At 59.2% G+C, this 20855-nt stretch overlaps 1 protein-coding gene across 6 annotated transcripts in view; it reads right to left on the reverse strand.

Moving 5' to 3' along the window:
- MTCL2 (microtubule crosslinking factor 2) overlaps positions 1-20855 on the reverse strand; it is an 83120-nt gene that overhangs the window by 12987 nt on the left and 49278 nt on the right. For 3 of the 6 annotated variants that reach the window (XM_048820785.2, XM_048820786.2, XM_075118848.1), the window contains exons 6-13: positions 19327-19485; positions 14872-14997; positions 13151-13381; positions 11334-11441; positions 8617-8784; positions 3223-3474; positions 2242-2298; positions 1388-1458 (exon numbers count right to left, since the gene is read on the reverse strand). In XM_048820785.2, coding sequence (XP_048676742.1) covers positions 1388-1458; positions 2242-2298; positions 3223-3474; positions 8617-8784; positions 11334-11441; positions 13151-13381; positions 14872-14997; positions 19327-19485 — 1172 coding nt within the window. The remainder of the gene's footprint in view (positions 1-1387; positions 1459-2241; positions 2299-3222; positions 3475-8616; positions 8785-11333; positions 11442-13150; positions 13382-14871; positions 14998-19326; positions 19486-20855) is intronic. The other 3 variants (XM_048820787.2, XM_075118847.1, XM_075118846.1) reach the window with 2 other exon arrangements.

A 20855-nucleotide genomic window follows, 5' to 3' on the forward strand; every position in this document is an offset into this window, starting at 1 on the left:
TCCCCAGCTGCTGGCACACTCTCCCTCTCTTACACACTCACTCTCACACTCTCCCTCTCTCTCACACTCACTCTCTGTCTCTGACTAGGGCCCTACCAAATTCACAGTCCCTTCTGGTCAATTTCACGGCCATAGGATTTTAAAAATCGTAAATTTCATTATTTCAGCTATTTAAATCTGAAATTTCATGATGTTGTAATGGTAGGGGTCCTGACCCAAAGAGGAGTTGTGTGTGTGTGTGTGTTTGTGCATGGGGGGGGGGGGAGGGGTTTTTTTCCGCAAGGTTATTGTAGAACTGCTACCCTTACTTCTGCACTGCTGCTGATGGCCGTGGCGCTGCCTTCAGAACTGAGCCACCAGCTGCCGCTCTCAGGCCACCCAGCTCCCAAGTCAGCGCAGAAGTAAGGGTGGCAATAGCACGACCCCCCTATAATAACCTTGTGACCCCCCTGCAACTCCCTTTTGGGTCAGGACCCCCAATTTAAGAAACACTGGTCTCCCCCATGAAATCTGTTCAGTATAGGGTAAACGCACATAAAAGACTAGATTTCGTGGTGGGAGATCAAATTTCACGGTCCGTGATGCATTTTTCCTAGCCGTGAATTTGGTAGGGACCGATCTTTCACATGCACAGTCTCTCTCTCTCACACACACTCGCCTCCCAACACAGACTTGTGTTGCTATTGTTGTTACTTCTCGGTACTTCCTGCAATACACATATATTCTCTGTAATTTTATTCTTTCAAAGTGCTGTTATTTTAGTTTTTTGACTGGTCTGTGCATTTCATAATTTTATTTCTCTCTTATGCTTAAATTTAATTCTTTGAGTAGTGAGTTCTAACCTGTCCTGGCTGGAGTAATTATCCCTATGGTAACTTTAAAAAAAAAAAAATCTAGGTTTTTTGTTTCTACTGGTGGCGCACATCCACACATTACCTCAATATTGGTGCACATAACAAAATTTATTCCGCACATGGATGGAAAAAATTGGAGGGAACATTGCAGGGCACCATTCTAGGGGTTGGAGCAGCAGCCTCCCCCCAAAGAGTCTGTTGGGGGAAGCAGGTCCCCAGCACTAGCCCACTGAGATAGATGTCAGAGTAGCAGCTGTGTTAGTCTGTATCCTCAAAAAGAAAAGGGGTTAGTCTCTAAGGTGCCACAAGTACTCCTTTTCTTTCTGAGCAGATGTGAAGGCCATCAGATACTGAGGAGATGAGCTGGGGGGGTCCCGGCAGCGTGACACCTGTAAGGAGGGCTGTGAGCCCATCAGCCCACATTCACCAACCAGTCACAGCCCTAGGCTGAGGCTCCTGCACTCACCCCCCAAGCCCCAGGAGGAGCGAGCAGTGCCAGGCTGCCCTGTACCAAGTGGGTGTATGTGTCTCACCTTTTTAAACTGGCTCCCTTGGGGTCTGTTTCAGAAACGGTCTCTTTGTCGGTGATCTTTTCGTTGAGCGTCTAGAACGACACAGGAGGAAGCGCTGACGTTAGCTGGCACGCGACCTGGACTTGGGAACGGTACGTCAGGCCAGGGGACTCCAAACCAAGGAGCTGCACTGGCAACTTCCCAGGAGTGCAGGAGCTACACCTAATCTGTATCCAAGTGACAGTACAGCTCATCTGGCAGCCAGGACTCCTGGGTTCCATTCCCAGCTCTACAACAGCCTCATTAAGTCAGAACTTTTCAGTGCCTAAAGTTAGGAACCTAAATCTGTCTTTAGGCCCCCAGGACAGAGACCTACAGCCCCCATGGCGCCAGGCAGAGCTGCCAGGGCTCACCAAGCCTGGATCAAAAGCCATGTATTCAGGGGTCTAACTGTAGGGCCCTATGTTTGAACCTGCCCATAATCTTGGTGCCACATTAACCCGGCTGGTAACAATGACCCCCCCTCTGAGATCTCAGGGCGCCAAGGGTTACATAAATGCCACGCCCAGTGAGCATTCATGATCCAAGGGAGCAGACTGGTCAGACTGAGTGCTCTGGGGCAGGGACTGGTGTGTTGGTGTCTGGCACAGAGGGGCCCCGCCATGGCTGTGTGCTGGGCGTGACTGTAACACAGGTGATGAGTCCCAACATGCAGTGCTCCACCCCAATCCAAGGGAAGGGGGCTGGGCTTCTGCTCTCAGAAGCAGCTGCTCCGCCTTCCCACGGATCCAGTCTCATGCCCAGCTCACTCCCTGGGAAGCTGCTGGCAATGCCCCCTCCCCCCAACAGGCAGGCACAGCTGCTCTCCTGCTCACCTCTTTCCAGTTGCTACCCTGCTTCTCCACAGCCCACCGGTCGGCTCCCTTCTGCAGCTGGGAATCGCACAGAAAAGGAGCCAGTCACTTGACATGGGAGTGGGGGAGAGGCCTTGTAAGAGCAGCTGCTGGCCTGAAGGCAGGAGCTGCCCCAAGGGCCATTCCTGCAGGCAGCGACGGCTGAACTGGGGCTCAGCAGCGCGATGGCTTTCCCATGGCCCAGAGCGCTCTCGGCCAGTGGACATACTGGACTCCTCAGGCTCAGGGCAGGCCCAGAGCCGCACTCGACTCGGGGGGGCTGCAGGAGCCTGGCTGGAGCTGCTGGAACACAGCTGGGCTGGGAAGCTTACAGGACTGCTGCATGGGGAGTGGGAGACCTAAGGACTGGGGCAGACCCACAAGGGGGGACAGCGAGCCAAAGGCAGAGGGGATGAGTTCCACCCTGGGGATCAGACAAACCAGCTAGCAAGGCCTGCGTTCACCCAGTCACCACAAAGCGTGAGCCACTGCCTGCAGGGGAGGGGGCTTCTGAGAGCAGTTTGGGGGATGTGCGAACGTGTATTCCTGTTAGCATGTTCCCAAGAGTGTGCACTACGCAAGTGTCATGTGAGCACGTGCAAAAGCAGGCTGGGATCACTTGCGTGGGAGCATGCCTGGCAGTGGCTGTACACACGTACACTCATGTGAGCACGTGCGTTCATGGGAGCAGAGAGCACTGGCGTGAGAGCTTGGGAGCATCCATGCACTCGCACGGTCGCACAAAGCCCCATGAGCAGCAAGCACTTTTGTGAGTGTGAGCCCAGCGACACGTACATGTACACACGAGGGTATGCTCCCAGGAGCATCTTTAAGCACCAGCTCACATGCGTGTGCATGTACACATGCAGGAACAATGCTCCCATGAGCGTCTCTGTGAGTGTGAGCTCAGGAGCGTGGGCAGGCACACTCCAGTGAGCGGCACGTGCGTGCGTACGCCCCTACCTGGTTGATTTTGTTCTGCAGCTCTTTCACTTGCTGCTCTGCCTGCTGCTGCTCATCCTTGAACCTGCCCAGCAGCTCCACCTTCTCCTGGTTCCAGTTCTTCTCACTGATCTGGAGCTGCTTGGTGAGGTCCATGACTGCGCTGTAGGACTCGGCCAGGAGGTGCTGGTGTTCCTCTCGCTCCCTCTTCAGAGCCACTTTCCAGTCCGATGGGGCTCGCTCCGGGACCCCTTTCCCAACCTTCGACTCCAGCTGCGGGGAATCCAGGGGAGAGGAGATCAGACCGCAGGAACACCCGCCTCCAGGTGAGTATTACAGCCTGCCAACCACCAGCCCTTGCTAACACTGGGCTGGGCTAGGGGGCTATTGCTGAGTCAGCTTCCCAGAGCCTCACCTGCATGTCCTCCTGGAGCTGCTGTGCCCACAAGGGGACAGTCTCTTTCTTAAAGGACCAGCAGGGCAGCTGCAGCCATGGTCATGCAGAAGGGAAGTACAAAGCTGAACATGCAAGCTCAGGTGCTAGCAGCCTGTGGCCTGGTGGCTCTTGGAGGGCTGGCTGGGAGAGAGAACCCAGCTCAGAGGCGCGGGCGCGAGAAGGGGCATTACAGATCTTTGCAGCCGATCGCTGGCTGGGACCCCATGGAGGATCCTGGGAGATGGCGCCTCTTGTACTCAAAGCAACGAGCCAGATCCCAGCTGGGCACTGACTGCACAGGGACAAACACTCCCCGGGTAGGACCCTCAGCGTCCCAGGCTGGGGGACTCCGTCCCCAGGTTAGTTAGCCCCAGTTCTTCGGGAAAAGTGCCAGGAGATCTTCAGCTTGCCTCTGGCCCATTATCTAGTCATACCACACTCCCTGTGGCAGCGTCTGAGCCCCTCTCTGGGCACACACCAGGAATGAGCAGAAGAAACCCGGGTTTAGCCCCTGCCAGTGCTGCATGAGGAATGGGCCCAGAAGCCAGCACAGGGGTTTTGGGGCACAACCTGAGTGGGACTGGGATCACAGGGTGCCTGCACAATACAGTACTGAGGCCAGGCAGTGAGAGCAGCGCTTAGTAGACAGGCTAACACCCCACACCTGGGAGAGGGACAGCAGCAAGGAGCACTCAGGCGGAGAGCAGGTGGCTGTCCCCTTCCCACGCAGCAGGGAGACTCCTGGCTGGCCGGAGCCTGGACACAGACAAAGCACTCTGAAGGCAAGGGGCCACGCTGGGAGGAGGCAGGGCTAGGGCGGGCTATGGGAAATCCTAGAGCCCCAAGCCAGCCCATGCTGTGCCCTGGAGGCAAGAGGCATGGGATACGATACCCAGGATCTCCCAAGCCCTGAGACCAGCTCGCAAGCAGGGGTGAATCTGTGTGTGTCTCATCCTGGGCTCAGCAGCTCAGACAGCTCACAAGGGGCTTAAGCGTGTGATGGCTTGAGAGGCAGGTTGAAGCCACTGACAGCTGCTCAGAGAGAGCATCAGCAAAAGATGCTGCCGCTGCCAGAAACATCGGATCAGCAGTAGGGGCAGGGGTACCGCGTGGGGACTAACCCCTCGAGCCGTGTCCAGTGCCTTGGGAGGTAGCACCGAACAACAGCTGGCCATTTTGGGGTGTAAACCAAACTGGGTTCTCAGTTAGTTTCTCATGGATCTGCCTTGCAAAAAGGAAGATGAAGATCCAGGGAAAGCAATCAGAGAAGAGAACAGAGCTCAGGGCGTCCAAGGGCAGGTTAGACACAGACCCCCGTGAGACAGATGAGGCCATACCACTACACCACACGGCAGGGTCCAGCTAGCAGGGAGCCAGGGCAGGGCTCAAGTCCTCTGGCAGACAACGGCTCAGACAGCAGAGTGGGAAATGATTATTCTGAGCTTGGTGATAAATGGGTCTGGATGCTGCACAGATGCTTAAAGCCAGGCCAGTCCAATGACACTAGGGGATACTGGAGTCTGGAGGAAAGCCTAAGAATGACACCTCTGGAGCACGGGGCTGGCAAATGGTTTATTATTCATGACTTCATGAGGGCCCAGTGCATCTCTGAGCAGGCCCTTACAATCACATTAAGCTAGCATCACACTGACACGGCCCCCAGCCCCAGACAGCTCAGCGCGATGGGGATGAAACCAACAGGAAGCCTCACTACATTTCCAAAGCAGTAAGAGTTAGACGACGGGACAGAAAAGGTGCCCTGGTGTCAGAGAGTGGCCAAAGACACCAGCTTGTTTGCCTAATGGCCTAACTGTTCTCCTGCCCCCGGCCCATGATTTACTGCCTGCAAATGGCCTGCACACACAGCCTGCTCAGCTGGAGAGGGTCCCTGACAATTCCACTGACTGCTTCTATGACCCCCCCACCCCTGCCCCCCAAACAGAGAGCGCCCCTTTCCCAGCAGGGTTAACCACCATTAGAAACAAGCTTTGCTCCCTGACTACTGACATCCCCAAGGATGCCTGGTTTGACCCTAGAGTTGCCAACTTTCTGCTCGCACAAAACCAAACACCCTTGCACTGCCCCTCCTCCAAGGCCCTGCCCCCGCTCACTCCATCCCCCCTCCCTCTGTCACTCACTCTCCCCACCCTCACTCACTCGCTCATTTTCACCAGGCTGGTGGGGAACCGGAGATGAGGGATTTGGGGTGCAGAAGGGGGCTCCAAGCTGGGGGGTCCAGAGTGTGGGAGGGGGCCCAGGGATGAGGGATTTGGGGTGCAAGAAGGTGGTCCAGGCTGGGACCAAGGGGTTTGGAGGGCAGGAGGGAGATATGGGCTGGGGCAGGGGGTTTGGGCATGGGAGGGGGTCAGGGGTGCAGGCTCCGGGCAGCGCTTACCACAAGCAGCTCCCAGAAGCAGCAGCATGTCCCCCCTCTGGCTCCTATGCAGCAATGCGGCCAGGCGACTCTGCACACTACTCCATCAGCAAGCGCCGCCCCCGCAGCTCCCATTGGCCGCGATTCCTGGCCAATGGGAGCTGCAGAGTGGTCACTTGGGGCGGGGGCAGCGTGCAGAGCCCCCTGGCTGCCCAATGCATAGGAGTCAGAGAGGGCACATGCCGCTGCTTTCGGGAGCTGCACGGAGCCACGGCAGGCAGGGAGCCTGCCTTAGCCCTTCTGCGCCACCGACTGGACTTTTAACGGCCCGGTCTGCAGTGCCACCCCCAGGGTCCCTTTTCAACCAGGCGTTCCGGTCGAGAACCAGACACCTGGCAACCCTATGTGGCCCATGGGACTCACACAGCACCCCCAGCAGAAGGTCTTGTCAACACCCTGGCTCCAGCTCCCAAGCTCAGGTGCAGATGCAGCACTGCGCTCCTCCTGCAGATCCTGGCCACGAAAAGGTTCTCCAAATTAATCTGTCAAGTAACACGTTCCCCTGAAGCCTGGGCATTGTGGTCACCCAGCATTTATTGCCTCCGGTCATCGGAGCCAGTAAGGCCATAAATCCAGGCTTCATTTCCACTAGTTTGGGTTCTGCTGATCTCAACACTGCCTGCTTTGAGCTGCACGCAAGCCTGGCATGACTCTGAGCATGCGACAGCTTGGAGATGACTATTTGTAGGCCAGAGACATCAACACTGCACGGCCAAGGGACTGCACGTGCCCTGATCCTGGGAAAGCCCACAGAGTAGACATGTACTGGGCAAGTATTTCCAGGTGTCAGGAAAACATGCTGATTGCCAGATGAATTGGCTTTGCAAGGCTAGCAGAATGGACCCTCACTGTCAGATGGGCCAGGAATGTCACTGGAATCTGCTTGCCTTAAAGTGCAGGTCTGCTCAGCAACAGCCCTTCATGCTGCAGCGTGTGGATCAGAATCCGAGCCATTGTCCTTAAGCACTAAAATCACTCTGTGCTCCTGGCAGCCCTGTCCAGCCAGCACAGCTGACAGAGAAGGGGCTGGAGTCTGCTCACTTGCTCCCACTCAGCGACACCTGTGCTAATACCTGCTACAGAGCCTTTATTAGTGGTTTCCTAGGCATAGGGAAAAGCCCAGCTTGACTCTCTGATCCCAGACTGATTCTCCAGGTCAGGCCGTTTCCTTCTACTTGTGAACTGACATACGCGAGATGGAGTCACTGAGATAAATACAGAGCCTCCTGGTTGAAAAGGTGACCCTAGTGTCACAGATGTGGTGGTGTCTGCCTGAGTCTGAAGAGAGCCTGACAAAAGAGCTCAGAGAGGTGGGAGTTGGTCCATGCAGCTCCATGTGTGTTACCCTACAGCCTAAAGATGGCAATGCTGTTAACTTTTTCACTGCCAATCAGCACCCAAGGAATATCTGAAAACTGCCGACCAATCCGCTGCAAGCGGCATCTCATTTTGGCATCACATGATTTAATTGGGGATCGGTCCTGCTTTGAGCAGGGGGTTGGACTAGATGACCTCCTGAGGTCCCTTCCAACCCTGATATTCTATGATTCTATGATGTGGGTGGAGCATAGATTATGGGCGGAGTTTGGAGGGTACCACCTCTTACTGTCTCCTAAAATGAGGAACTGTCAGAAGTGAGGACTTGTAGCTGCACCTGCTCAGTGTCAGGGCAGCCTATTAGCACAGCAAGGCCACCTGATTGACCATTCCACCCGACCGGCTGAGGAGGTCACCAGGCCTGCTCCTATGACCATCAGCAACGACTGAATGATCTCTGGCTGCTCATCACACACGCCTGCAGCTGTGCGCTCTCTGGTGCCTGCCCTGCTCCTAGCCTTGCTCCAGCCCTGAGCCTGGCTTGTTCCCAGCATTGCTCTTGGCTTGCCCAGTCCGTTTCCTACTTGCCTACTGGCTTCCTGACTCTGGTGCCTGAGTCCTGCTCCAACCACTAGGCTTGGCTGCCCACATCCCAGTTCATGACAGTGGTGCTGGACAGCTATCCTGTTCAACCAGGGTCCCTGCTGAGCATCCTCAGGGCTCACTGCATGCACAGCCAGCCTCTCCACTGCTTCTGTTTGGGATCTCTCCAGCCAGGATACTCCTCCCACCTGCTCTGGGTCCCCAGCCCAGCAATCCCTGCAAGGGAAATAAGGGGCATCATTTACTCCAACAATTGGATTCTCAGTGTCAGCCCTGTTGCTATAGAAACTCCCTCAGCAGGAGCAGAGATTACTAATTAAGATTCCCACAATGCTCTGCTTTCATCCTCTGCCCCAGCCCAGCTTATCAGGCTGCAGATGTCTCCTGCCGCTCTCAGCCCCTCTAATATCAGACAAACACTGGGAAGCACGCTCTGCCCTGCTGGGCTCTGAGCACACGCTGCCGTTGCATTCAAAGCCCTGCCAAGGGGGTCTGCTGGGGCCATCCTGCTGGCCTGGAAGGAGGGTCATCCTGAAGCAGGGATTTTGGGGTGACGGGGGAAGGGAAGCCAAAGGAGGAAAATGCCCCCCCCCCCAAGACTCCAGTGCGCGTCTGCAGCTCTTACCTGGGCGATATGGCACTTGAGCTCAGTCCGCTCGACCTCCCAGGCAGCCTTGGCCTTGGCAAATTGCTGCTGCAGCTCATTCACGCCCTGCCTCTCCTCGCGCAGCTCCGTGCACAGCTCCTTCAGGATCACCTTCATGTCTGCCAGGGTCTTGACGTACTCATTGGGCTGCCGGGCAGGGGAAGGGAGAAGGGTGTGAGCGCGGGCAGCTGTTCACAGACATCTGCCTGGGGGGAGGTGCTGCCGTCCGCTCTCCCGGAGCCGCGGGCGCAGGGCTCCACGGGCCCAGTGTCTGTCTATGCCAGGCAGCGAGGACAGGAGAGGCAGCTCTGCCGGCCCCAGGGGTCTGGTCTAGGCTGGGCTGCCTCCTCCCGTGGATTTTGTTTCAAGAATGTGCCTTGCCCTACAGCCAGTTCAGCAGCAATGGGGCCAGCTGGGCTGTCCAGCCCCCACCCCGCCAGCCTTGGGACCTGGGGGAGGAAGGCTCACTCCAGGCCAGCACTCCAGCTGCACCCTGCAATACACACTGGATTCATTTCATGGTCCTCAAACCTGTCGTAGAAACCCCCTGCTGAGGATGACGACCCCATGGGAGAGGGGACACAGAAGTAACCCCTAGCCCCTTCAGGCCAGTAGGCTGCAGAGTTGGGAGGGCAGAGCACAGGACTGGGAGACAGAGCTGCACAAATCCCCCCCACCCCAGTGCCCCTCACACAAACGGGAGAAGGACTTTGGCCAGCTGCTCGAGGGCTGGGAGAGTCCTTGCCCACCGCCCAGCTCCCCGCTCCTGCCGGAGCAGCTCAGCGTCCCACTGCCACCCGCTCTCAGTGCCCATTGGCTTCCGCCCACCACCCACCTCCCCGCTCCCGCTGGAGCAGCTCAGCGTCCCACTGCCACCCGCTCTCAGTGCCCATTGGCTTCCGCCCGCCGCCCACCTCCCCGCTCCTGCCGGAGCAGCTCAGTGTCCCACCGCCACCCGCTCTCAGTGCCCATTGGCTTCCGCCTGCCGCCCCACCCCTGCTGGAGCAGTTCCGGGGCAGAAGGCTGGGAAACAGTGCAGGGACCCCTGCTAGCCACCCTAGGGTCAGCATGTAGAGGCTACCCCCTCCCTGGCCCGTGAGGAAGGTGAGAGGCCATTCCCCCAACCCCACAAGCGGAAGGGCCCGAGGAAGCTGCAGCAGGGGCCTGTTCCTGCAGAACTTGGCCCTGCCCACTGAGCTCACCCAGCCGCCGTCTCAGGAAGGCCAGGCCTGCCGGGTGGCTGGGAGGCCAGCCTCAGGGCCTCTCCCAACACCCCTGTTCGTCCCTGGAGGATCAGAGAAGAGGAGGAATGTCTGCAGAACAGGGGCAAAGGGGCATGAAGGCTGGCACGCTCCACGGAGGCCCCCAGCAGAGCCTCACACAGGCTGAAGGCGGGGAGGAGGGTGTCTCTTCATTGGCACTTCCGCTGTGAGATCCCGGGCAGCCTGGTGTGCAGCCCCAGGGATGGGAAGTTCAGGCTCCTTTGTACTGCCGGCTACACCCAGACGCTGTGTCTTTCATAGTAAGGAGCCAGGTTTCAAGCGCACCTTGTTCTCAGCAGATAGAGCAGCAGGAAGCTGGAGCCCACAGGACACAGCGGCTCTGCCGCAAGCTAGGCCTGCAGTTTGCTGGTTAGGCCCAGCCCCTTGCTCTACATGACACAGAAAGCGTAATGCCCCAGTGTAGAGACTCCGGCCAGCCCCGGGGCCCAGCGCAGAGACTCCGGCCAGCCAGAGCTTACCCCACAGCCAGCTGCCCTGTTTGCCCCGCTATGGGATGTCCTGGTGGTGCGGGGAGCTGGCGACAGGTGCCCCGCACTGCGGTGTCCCTCAGAGCCCAGCCTAGAAGCTGCATGCAGGCTCCCTCCCCATCCAGCTTCTGCCTTACAAGGGCTAAACACAGACATCTGGATGGCTGCTGCTCTCCGATGTAAACATGGACCCGAGCCCATGGGCCTCAGCTGGGGCAGGCTCAGAGACATCCCCCACTCAGCCTCACTTCCACCCCTATGAACGCCTCCCCACAGCCCCCAGCAGCGGGTGATGTTTCCAGTACAGACCTGCCCACCCCTGCACAGGATCTGCAGCCCCTGCTCTCTGAGGAACACCCACATTCCTGCCGGCACTGGGAGCCACGGCACCGGGTTCAGGGGCTCCCTCGGCTTGTCTGCGCGGCATTAACACTTCCCGATCAATCCCCAATGCTTACAAATAGCAGGAGCAGCCACATCAGGGCTTCTGGCCTCATTGCCTGGGCAGCAGGGTCTGACTGTGACCAGGCCATTGGTGCTGGGCTTGGGGTGCAGCACACCGACCCGCAGTCCCTTCTGCCAGCCCAGGAGAGGGGCCGGGATGGAAGGACTGAGGGGCTGCTGCAGCAGACACGCACAGGGCCCCGGGCTGCCTGAGCTCCCAGGGAAACAGCACCCTCCCGCCTCAGCCTGGCCCTGCACAGCCTCCTGGTCCTGGGTGTGCTTGGCTCCTGGGAAACGAGAACGGAGTGGGAAAGGAAGGGGGGATGTAAGGCACCCTGCCCACAAACATGCCCAGTCTCTACGCTCACTCTTTGCTAGAGCCAGGCACCAGCCTGTGCCCGGGGAGCCGGGCTGAGCCCAGAGACTACAGAGCACTTGCCCCCCCGCCCAAGCTCAGCGCTTGGGCGCCCACCGCAGCAGGCGTGCCAGGGTCCCAGCTCACCGTGTTCTGGGTCCAGGTGTCTCCGGCACACATCTTGTTATCGGCCTGCTGCTGTGGGGTGAGCTCCTCCTCCTCGATCAGTAGGTACAGCTCTTTCATGCTGTTCACCTGGAAGCACAACAAGATACAATGGTCCCCCTCAGCCTCCAGCCACGGGCAGACGAGGGGCTCCTGGCCCAGGGGAGTGGGGGGAAGGGGCCCTGGGGCAGGGAGAAGCTGGCACCCATGGCTGCCTGTACCCAACAGAGGCCAGGGATAGGGGGTGACTGCGAGCTGGGATGGAGGGCCACCAGGAGAGCTGTGTGTGGGGCCCAGGACTGGAGTAACGGAGGAGCTGCATGCGTGGACTGAGGGCCTTCAGCAGAGCTGTGGGGTGGGGGTGATCTGGTCTCAGCACCTCCCCAGCTCGTGTTTCTGGCTCTTCCGTACCAGGCACCAGAAACTGCAGCCTCGTGCCAGGGCACAGAGTCATCTTCTGGCCTCAGCACAAGGCCGGGCCATAATGAGGCTGTTGTTACCAAGCCTCAGACACAGTTGCTGCCGGCCAGAGGCAGCACACTCTGTGCACGTCATTTGTTCTCGTTTGTGAAGACGTTTAGTGCTCAGAGAAGCGAGGGACTCGGGCTCGGCACAGACAGGTGTTGGGCAAGCTTCCCCGAGGGGCAGCTATGCACTTAACTGGCATTAGAGCAGGGAGCAGCTGCCCTGGCTTGGCATGTAGATGGGCGTCTCATGGACGTGCGCAGGAACAGTAATGATGCAGAGGTGCAGCCCGCAGACTAACAGGCCCTGGCCTGTCTGCTTGGATGCAGGGCTGGAGTCTGAGGGCTGACCTGCGCTGACTCCGGATTCTCCTGCTTCCTGCCCTGTGACCTCCTCCCTAGCATGTGACCATTGCTGGGGAGCTGAGTGCAAGCTGACATTGTGTAACAGCCAGCAGGTTTCCAGCAGCCAGCACCATTGAGAGGTGGCCCCAGGCAGCAGCATGCCCCCACCAGAAAAACCCTGTGCCAGGCACCACCTCTGCCCACAGAACAATGGACACTAGCCCTGCTGTGGCTCCCACGTCTCCATGCTGCTCCCACGCCTCCCCCTGCGCCGAGCTGCCCAGCCTCCCTTCTGCTGCAGAAAAGGGGGCAGGATCCAGCGCAGGCCAACCCTGGACGGCACTGCCCAGGTGTCCCCATGCACAGCCTAAGCCTGGGGCCTTTCGGAACCCACTGAGTCTGGGGTGAGATGTCAGCCCAGACGCAGGAAACCACCCAGGACAGAGCACAGGGCGGGGAGTAGCTGGCTCAGCAATGGGCCACGGGGCCCTTCACCTCAGGACACTGCAGGACTTTACTGCCCAGCAGCTGGTCCCTGCAGTGACCTGGGTTAAATGAGCAGGACTCTTAGGGGGCTGCAGAGCGTGCGGGTGGCACCAGGTGGCACCTTATCCGCAGTCCAGTGTGAGAGAGGAAGGAACGGCTAAGCCAGACTGACCCCCACTGTCCCTACAGGGACCCTCCCCAGGCTGGAAGTGATGGGGGTTGGCAACGCTGACTCTACCCAGCTGATAGCCCAGAGACTGCAGGTCCCAGCATGCCGAGCTCCCTCCCGGGCTGCGACCCACAGGCTCTGCAGGCTGCATATCTATGTGTAGGGTCACAAAGGCTGGAATAGGCTCCACTCCATGCCACCTGCCTGCCCAGACTCTGCTGCAGGTCTCCACTCCAGTTGGGACAGTGCAGCCTAGTACCCAGCAGACTATGGGATGGGAGCTCCTGGCTGCAGCAGGGACCCCCATGGCACGCAGGCCAGGCAGCACGCCCTACCTCCAAGAAGCCATCGCCCTCACTGTGGAGGATCTTCCCCTGCCTCCAGCGTTTGAGGAACCACTTGAGCTTCATGAAGAGAAGCAGGAAATTCTGCTTGAATTGCTGGGATTCCTGCACCAGGAGGTTCTTCTCCTGGCTCCAGAACTTCTGCTCCAGCCGCCTCTGGAGGCTCAGGCTCTGCAGCTCGAACTCCCGCCTCAGGAGAGCCTTCTGCTGATCTTCCCGCAGCTGGGGGAGAGCCACTGTGAGAAGGACCCTCCCCTGGGCCGCGCGAGGACCCCCAGTGGGCGCTGCTGCAGGATCTGCGCAGGTGGCGGGACTGGGGGATTAGGCCCCTGGTGGGGAGGGGCTGAGACTGGAGCAGAGCTCCTAGGGCTGTCACTCATTCCTGGCCTCATGGGCACCGGGAGAGCAGCGGTGGAAGAGGGAGGGCCCAGTCCTGTCCCAGGGGCGCTCAGAGCAGGGTCACCTGGCTCTGGAGATAGTGGTGCTGTGCCGGGGAGCTGTGGGGAGCAACAGCGGGGAGGGGGGAGAAATACAGACATGTTGGATGATTGCCCTGATGACAGGCTATGGGGCGTGTGTGCGCCCCTCACAAGCCCCGGGCACGCTAGTGGGCCAGGGGGTCCCAGGAACGCTGGTGGATGGGGGGAGAGAGGATCACGCAGGCCTCAGGAATGCTAGTGGGCAGGGGAGGGAGGGGATGGTCCCGCGAGTGTGCTGGGGGGGGAGGGAGTGATCCCGCTGGCCCTGGGCACGCTGTGGGGATCCCAAGGGCCCCAGGTGCACTGGTGGGCACTGGGAGAGGGCAATCCCGCAGGCCCTGGGCATGCTGCAGGGGTGGGGGCTGATCCCACGGGCATGATTGTGGGCGGGGGAAGAGGGCAATCCCGCAGGCCCTGGGCATGCTGCAGGGGTGGGGGCTGATCCCACGGGCATGCTTGTGGGCGGGGGAAGAGGGCAATCCTGCGAGCCATCCCCGGGTGCGCTGGCAGGGGGCGGAGGGAGTCATTTCACGGGCCCCAGGCACGCTGGTGGGCTGGGGGAAGGGGCGATCCCGCGGGCCCCAGGCACGCTGGTGGGCTAGGGGAAGGGGCGATCCCGCGGGCCCCAGGCACACTGGTGGGCTGGGGGAAGGGGCGATCCCGTGGGCCCCAGGCACGCTGGGGGAAGGGGCGATCCCGTGGGCCCCAGGCACGCTGGGGGAAGGGGCGATCCCGCGGGCCCCAGGCACGCTGGTGGGCTGGGGGAAGGGGCGATCCCGCGGGCCCCAGGCACGCTGGTGGGCTGGGGGAAGGGGTGATCCCGCGGGCCCCAGGCACGCTGGTGGGCTGGGGGAAGGGGCGATCCCGCGGGCCCCAGGCACGCTGAAGGTCTCAAGGTGAGGCTCTGGCACAGCTCTGCCAGCGCTGGGGGGAGACGGGTTCGAGCCGCGGGGGGCCCTGGGTACTGCACACTCCTCTGAAGGAGCTGACAGCCCAAGCTCTCATGGAGACTCCCCTTCTCCCCCAGCAGATGGGGCAGGCAGTGGCTGCCTCGTGCCTGCCCAGGAGGTGGTGGGGTTCTGGGCTTGTCTCCTCCAAGGTCTGTGACTATCCCCAAGGCCCAGGCTGGCTCTTGGCTGCCTCCAGTTACCCCCACCGCAGGCAGGGGCAGGCAGTCATGGCATAGACCCCACCTGGCCACTGCAGCAGCTCCCTGCGGCGCCTCTCACTGACCTGGCAGATCTTCTGGGAGAAGTCCTCCAGCTCCTCCTTCCTCAGCTGCCTCTCTTGGGTGAGCTGCTCCTGAAGGCCCCGCAGGCTCTCGTTGGCTTCAGCCAGCACCAGCTGCAGCTCCTTGATCTGCATGGGCAGCGGACAGAGTCAGTCCCCTGGCACTCTGCCATGCCCAGGCCTCGTTCCTCTCCCCTGGAGAACAAGGCCCAGGAGCAGGCGCGAGTGCATTGGAGGGGACGGTGGATACAGTTCTCCTGGGCTCCACCCTGGCCAAGGGACAGAGGAGGGGGCTCAGAGGCTGCACTCTTGGACTCTGCTCCTGACACATGCCGTGACCTTGAGCTCATGGTGTGGATTGCACTCTCAGCAAATTTGCGGATGATACTAAACTGGGAGGAGTGGTAGATACGCTGGAGGGGAGGGATAGGATACAGAAGGACCTAGACAAATTGGAGGATTGGGCCAAAAGAAATCTGATGAGGTTCAATAAGGATAAGTGCAGGGTCCTGCACTTAGGACGGAAGAACCCAATGCACAGCTACAGACTAGGGACCGAATGGCTAGGCAGCAGTTCTGCGGAAAAGGACCTAGGGGTGACAGTGGACGAGAAGCTGGATATGAGTCAGTAGTGTGCCCTTGTTGCCAAGAAGGCCAATGGCATTTTGGGATGTATAAGTAGGGGTATAGCCAGCAGATCGAGGGACGTGATCGTTCCCCTCTATTCGACATTGGTGAGGCCTCATCTGGAGTACTGTGTCCAGTTTTGGGCCCCACACTTCAAGAAGGATGTGGATAAATTGGAGAGAGTCCAGCGAAGGGCAACAAAAATGATTAGGGGTCTGGAACACATGAGTTATGAGGAGAGGCTGAGGGAGCTGGGATTGTTTAGCCTGCAGAAGAGAAGAATGAGGGGGGATTTGATAGCTGCTTTCAACTACCTGAAAGGGGGTTCCAAAGAGGATGGCTCTAGACTGTTCTCAATGGTAGCAGATGACAGAACGAGGAGTAATGGTCTCAAGTTGCAGTGGGGGAGGTTTAGATTGGATATTAGGAAAAACTTTTTCACTAAGAGGGTGGTGAAACACTGGAATGCGTTACCTAGGGAGGTGGTAGAATCTCCTTCCTTAGAGGTTTTTAAGGTCAGGCTTGACAAAGCCCTGGCTGGGATGATTTAACTGGGAATTGGTCCTGCTTCGAGCAGGGGGTTGGACTAGATGACCTTCTGGGGTCCCTTCCAACCCTGATATTCTATGATTCTATGATTCATCACTTCCCCTCTCTACACCGCAGCCAAGCCAGCTTTAAAATGGGGAAGCCACATCCTTCCCCGCCAGGTTCACTAGCCAGCCAAGGCCCATAGGCTCGTAGACCCTGCGGCGTGCAGCTGGGAGGAGCTGCAGACAGGCACACAGGGACTTGGAGCCTGGGGCAGGTGGCTGTTTGCTGTACTGAGGCCTCACGGCAGCCACTGCTCCTGGGCATACGAGAGCAGAAAGGCCCCAGCCCTGATCATGCTGCTGCTGGGATGGGGTGAGCTCACGCCATTGCTGCCAAGCAGCGGTTTGGAAAGGCCAGGGCCCCTAACCAAAGCCCTCTCGGTTTAGCCACAGAGCCACACCGCACTAAGGGAGCAGCTCGGAGACACCGGGCCTGGCACAGGAGCAGAGGGGTGGTGCAAGGACAGCGCCCCCGTAAGCAGTGCTTGGAGGAGACATGCTGGAGGCTGGGGTGTGAACTGGCCTCTTGGAAAGTTCCCCTTCCAGCAGCTCTGCTCTCCCAGTGCACCCGTCCCTCCAAGGGTCACTGGACATGCCTGGCAGTAGGTGGCTGCTCACAGGATCCCTAGGGAGGGACAGGACCTCTAGTGAGCCATTGGGCCCGTCCCCTGCCATTGGGGTCCCACCCCCACATTTTAAAGACCCTTTTCCCATGTTTGGACCTTGATTAGTTCAGAGCAACGGAGCCAACAGCCCCACTGCTGGCTGGGTGTCCCACACCCACTCGTCTGGGAGCTGGGGCCCCCCGGGATCCGCAGCCCCAGGCCAACCGCTCCATCCTTTCCCGAGGCTCTGCCCTCCCCGGGTCTGACGGGCCCTCCAGCTCACGGAGCTCAGCCCTACACAGGAACTGCAGCTGCTTGTGGGACTGTGCGGGGAGCAGCGTGCCAGGTGGCACAGCTCAAGGTTTCCAGACAGCAGCCGGGTGCGGAGCAGGACCGTGCACCCGGAGGCCAGGGCACAGACACACGGCACCAGTTTGTACAGAGATTCCCATCAGCAGAGCCAGCCTGCCAGGAACGCGCCGCTTCGTGGAAAGACAGCAATGAGACTCATGCCAAGGCAGCTCAGAACCCAGATCCTGCTCTGGAGAAACTGGCCAGTGCAGGCCCGGGGGGGCAGTTTGTCTCCCCCTTGTTGAGGGGCAGCCAGGAGCTGGGGAGGCCTCCAGTGCAGGCCCTGCCTTGTACCACTGCTGCAGTGGTACAGAATACCTGGAGCCATTCCCCTCCCGCTCCAGCACGCCCCCTACCAGGGGAGGGGCACGGCCACAGAGCTAGTACTAAGCTGGCGGAAACATCACACAGAGCCAGATCCATGCCTGCCCTAGGGTGCCCACCACTGGGGCTGCAGGGGAGCTGAGGCAGCAGCAGGCAGGGTGCTGTGAACAGCAGTCCCTCCTGAACAGTCAGGCCGAGCAGGAAATGAAGAGCAGGTGGGTTCAGCAGGGCAGCAGCTCCCAGCCTCGGCAGGGGTGTGTGTGTGGGCGGGGGGAAGAGTGCTAAGAGGGTGGGGAAACCCTCTTAGGCCAGGCTGGGGAAAACCCTACTACCCAGTAGCCCAAGGCAAGTGTCAGGACTCATGCCTGCTGCACAGGGACAATGGGGCAGCTGAGGGCACTGGGCCCAGCAGCACAGAAATGCCAGTCCGAGGGGACGGGGACGGACCAAGCTGCCAATCACGCCAGCGACGCCTTGGGCAGAGGAGGTAGGACCAGGGAGCAGGGCCATGCTGTGAGTGCCCTGACCCGAGCTCTGGGGCAGTGACTGGGGAGGGGAGAGGCAGAGCTTCTCAGTCAGTCATGGCTCCATCTTCTGCCACAAAGGCCAAACTGTCTGGCTTTCCAGCCAACCCAGAGTTAGCTTCGGGGCAAATTAAACCTCCATCTAGTTACATGTCCCTGCTGTGAACCACACATGCAGCTGAAACGAGGAGGGAACTGGTCTTTCAAATTTATTACAGCTCTGCCTTGCAACCTGAGCAGCTGCTGCGGAAGTGTACCACGTGCTCTACAAGGCTGCTCTTGAGACACGCACAGACTATTCCACATGCTCTGCAGAAGAGCTAGGTCCGTGGATACTTCGGGAGTTGGAAACAAAAGCATGAAACCACCCTGGGTCGGGGGCTAAACCTGGCAACAAACCCGCAGCCTGGCTCAGCAGAGGGTAACACCGAAGTTGCTGCGCCAGAGGAGCACAAAGCCCGTGGCACAGAGGAGGCGGCTCAGAGACAGGATGTGACAACGTTTCCCAGAGCTTGTGGAAAGCCATTTACCCCAGGCTTCATGTCAGGAAGACGGAGCACTGGGTGGGCAGCTTGCAGAAAGCACAGGGAGCTCTCTTGGCAAGGCACTCCTCGTTTGGGGCCGGCAGCACTTTCCTGCCTGTGGAGAAGCAATCAGAACCCCTCCCCGCGTCAGACAGACCCAGGGCAATCTGGGAAGAGAGGTGGGAGATAGCGAGAGGGGGAAGCCCCATCCTCCACAGCAGCTAACAGACACAGACCCATCATGCATGAGTCAGGTGCATTTTAGGGACACTCAGGTTGATGCTGCTTGTCCCTCTCTTGAGCACTGGGCTCTGACTGCACTGTGCCTGTCTGCTTAGGGAAGTGGTCCTGCTGGGAGCAGCATGCCTGCAGTGCCCATATCACCAGCTGGCTGAGCTCCAAGACACGAGAGGGGCTGCAGGGCTTTATGGCAGCCCGGGAACCCACAGCCTCCTCTCCTCCCAGGACAACCGGCTCCCCTCCAGGTGGTGCTGGCACATGGGGAAGGACACAGCCTGCTAGCTGGAGTCTTTGCTCTCTGGAAGGAGTCTGCCCCATTGCCCCACTAGCTCAGCAGTGCTCTCCCCCATCACCCCATTTACCACAGAGAGAGGGGAGCTCTCCCCACCCATATCTGGCAAGCTCCAGAAAGCAGCTTTCAGAGTGATCCAGCAGCCCTGTGGGCCCATGCTCCCTCTCACCCAGCTGGGCCATGGGCCTGCTGAACACACGTGCCGAGAGCTCTCCCATGGCAGATCCCCAAGGGCCCCAGCAAAGCCACCCCTGCCCCACATCAGTGCCTCCCCTTTCACATCTTCTGGCCTTCCCCCTCCCCCCGCTGACTCAGCATCTCCTAGGCCAGCCTCATCTCCTGCAGGGCGGGGCGCTCCCGCCCCCTCTGCTCACCTACCTCGGTGACATAGGAGTCGTTCTCGTCCGGTCGGTAGGGCTTGTAGTTCCTGGGGAGTTTCACACTGGGGTCCACGTCCATGGCGTTGTTGCTGCGGTACAGGTCAGGGGGCCGGCTCCCCGCGGCGTCCCAGTCTGGGCCATCCCTAAAGTCTGGCTGCTGCATGCATGGGCAAGTTAATGAGAACAAACCAAAAGGGCGGGAAGAAAAGAAAAACAGACAAAACAATGGGTCTCAGAAACAGCAAAGAACTACAAGACAACGAAAAGGATGAAGAGGAAGAGGAGCTTCAGCACAGTGGCATAAGACAATGTGGAAAACAAAAGGAAACACAGGATGAGGAGACACGTGGGCTGGATTGTTTGGGGTGGGGGAGAGAGAGAGAGGGGAAAAATATGCAAACCCCAGTTATGGTGCCATGCAGTGACTGGTGGGGTGGGGGCTCGGGCTGGGTTGGACTAAAACCCAGCAGCATGCAGGAAAATAGAACTCTGAACAAATGAGAGTGTGCTTCGGAAAGGGGCACTGCCACCTGGCCACGTCTGGAAATCTGCTCCCTCTTCAGAGCCCGGAGCCCTCTACCCTCCCCTGGCAGTCTCCAAATTCTCAGCTATGGTGCCCCTCCTCCTGCTGCACATGGGCTGGGCTGGGCGATGTGGAGCTCGGGGTGGGGGCGAGGGAGGCGAGGGGGAGCGTGCTGGCTGGTTTGGGGAACAGCGTGAACCCAGGGTTTTTGGCACATTCCCAGCAGGACAGATTTTGGATGGTGGTGGCCAAGGGTCTATGCCGTGAGGAGATGGTGCTGCTGGAGACGCTCCTCAAGGGGAGCGCCACCATGCATCTCGACGGGACTGCGTGCTTTGGGACAAGCCACATCCTGTTGCTCCAGCGGCATGGAGGGGCTGCTCCCCAGGGACGAGAGGACATGCTCAGAGTCTTACTGAAATTTGCCTTTCAGATCTTCACTCTGGAGTCTCTTGCTCATGGGCTCTCTCTGCAGCACTTAGCAAAGGGTCTGGGAAGTTCTCTCCCAAAGAATGGCTGTTAGGTGGGGTGCCACCGGGATCCTGGAGACCCAGGACAGCACCCCTCGCCCTCTCTCCCATGCACTGTGCCAATTTCACATGAGCCTCCTGCCTCACTTAGATGGGGTCTGAGCTCACTTGGGGATGTTTCACCATGACGGGAATCTGGCATCAGACCAGGCAGCTATTGCTGGGTCTGCAGAACAGTGCAGTCACCTGGGATGGACCCTGGGCATGCTGAGGTAGGACTGTACTTGAGAGCCCTTCACCTGTGGCTGGGGACAGGCTCCGTGTCAGCCAGCCCACGCCCCAAGAGTTCTGAAGTGACGATGACCCAAAACAGTGTTCCTCTGCCTGCCCCATCTCCAGGGCTCCACCTTCCCCCTACGCACACTCTGTTAGAGCAGAGTCCTATCTTGTCTGTGGGTTCATTACCATGCAGTGAGTTGTTAGTTTGTCATTCACTCTAGAGAGGCACAAGGAAGATTACATTATAGGTGGGGT

Source organism: Caretta caretta, chromosome 13 (assembly GCF_965140235.1).
Source record: "Caretta caretta isolate rCarCar2 chromosome 13, rCarCar1.hap1, whole genome shotgun sequence".
NCBI classification, from domain to species: Eukaryota; Metazoa; Chordata; order Testudines; family Cheloniidae; genus Caretta; species Caretta caretta.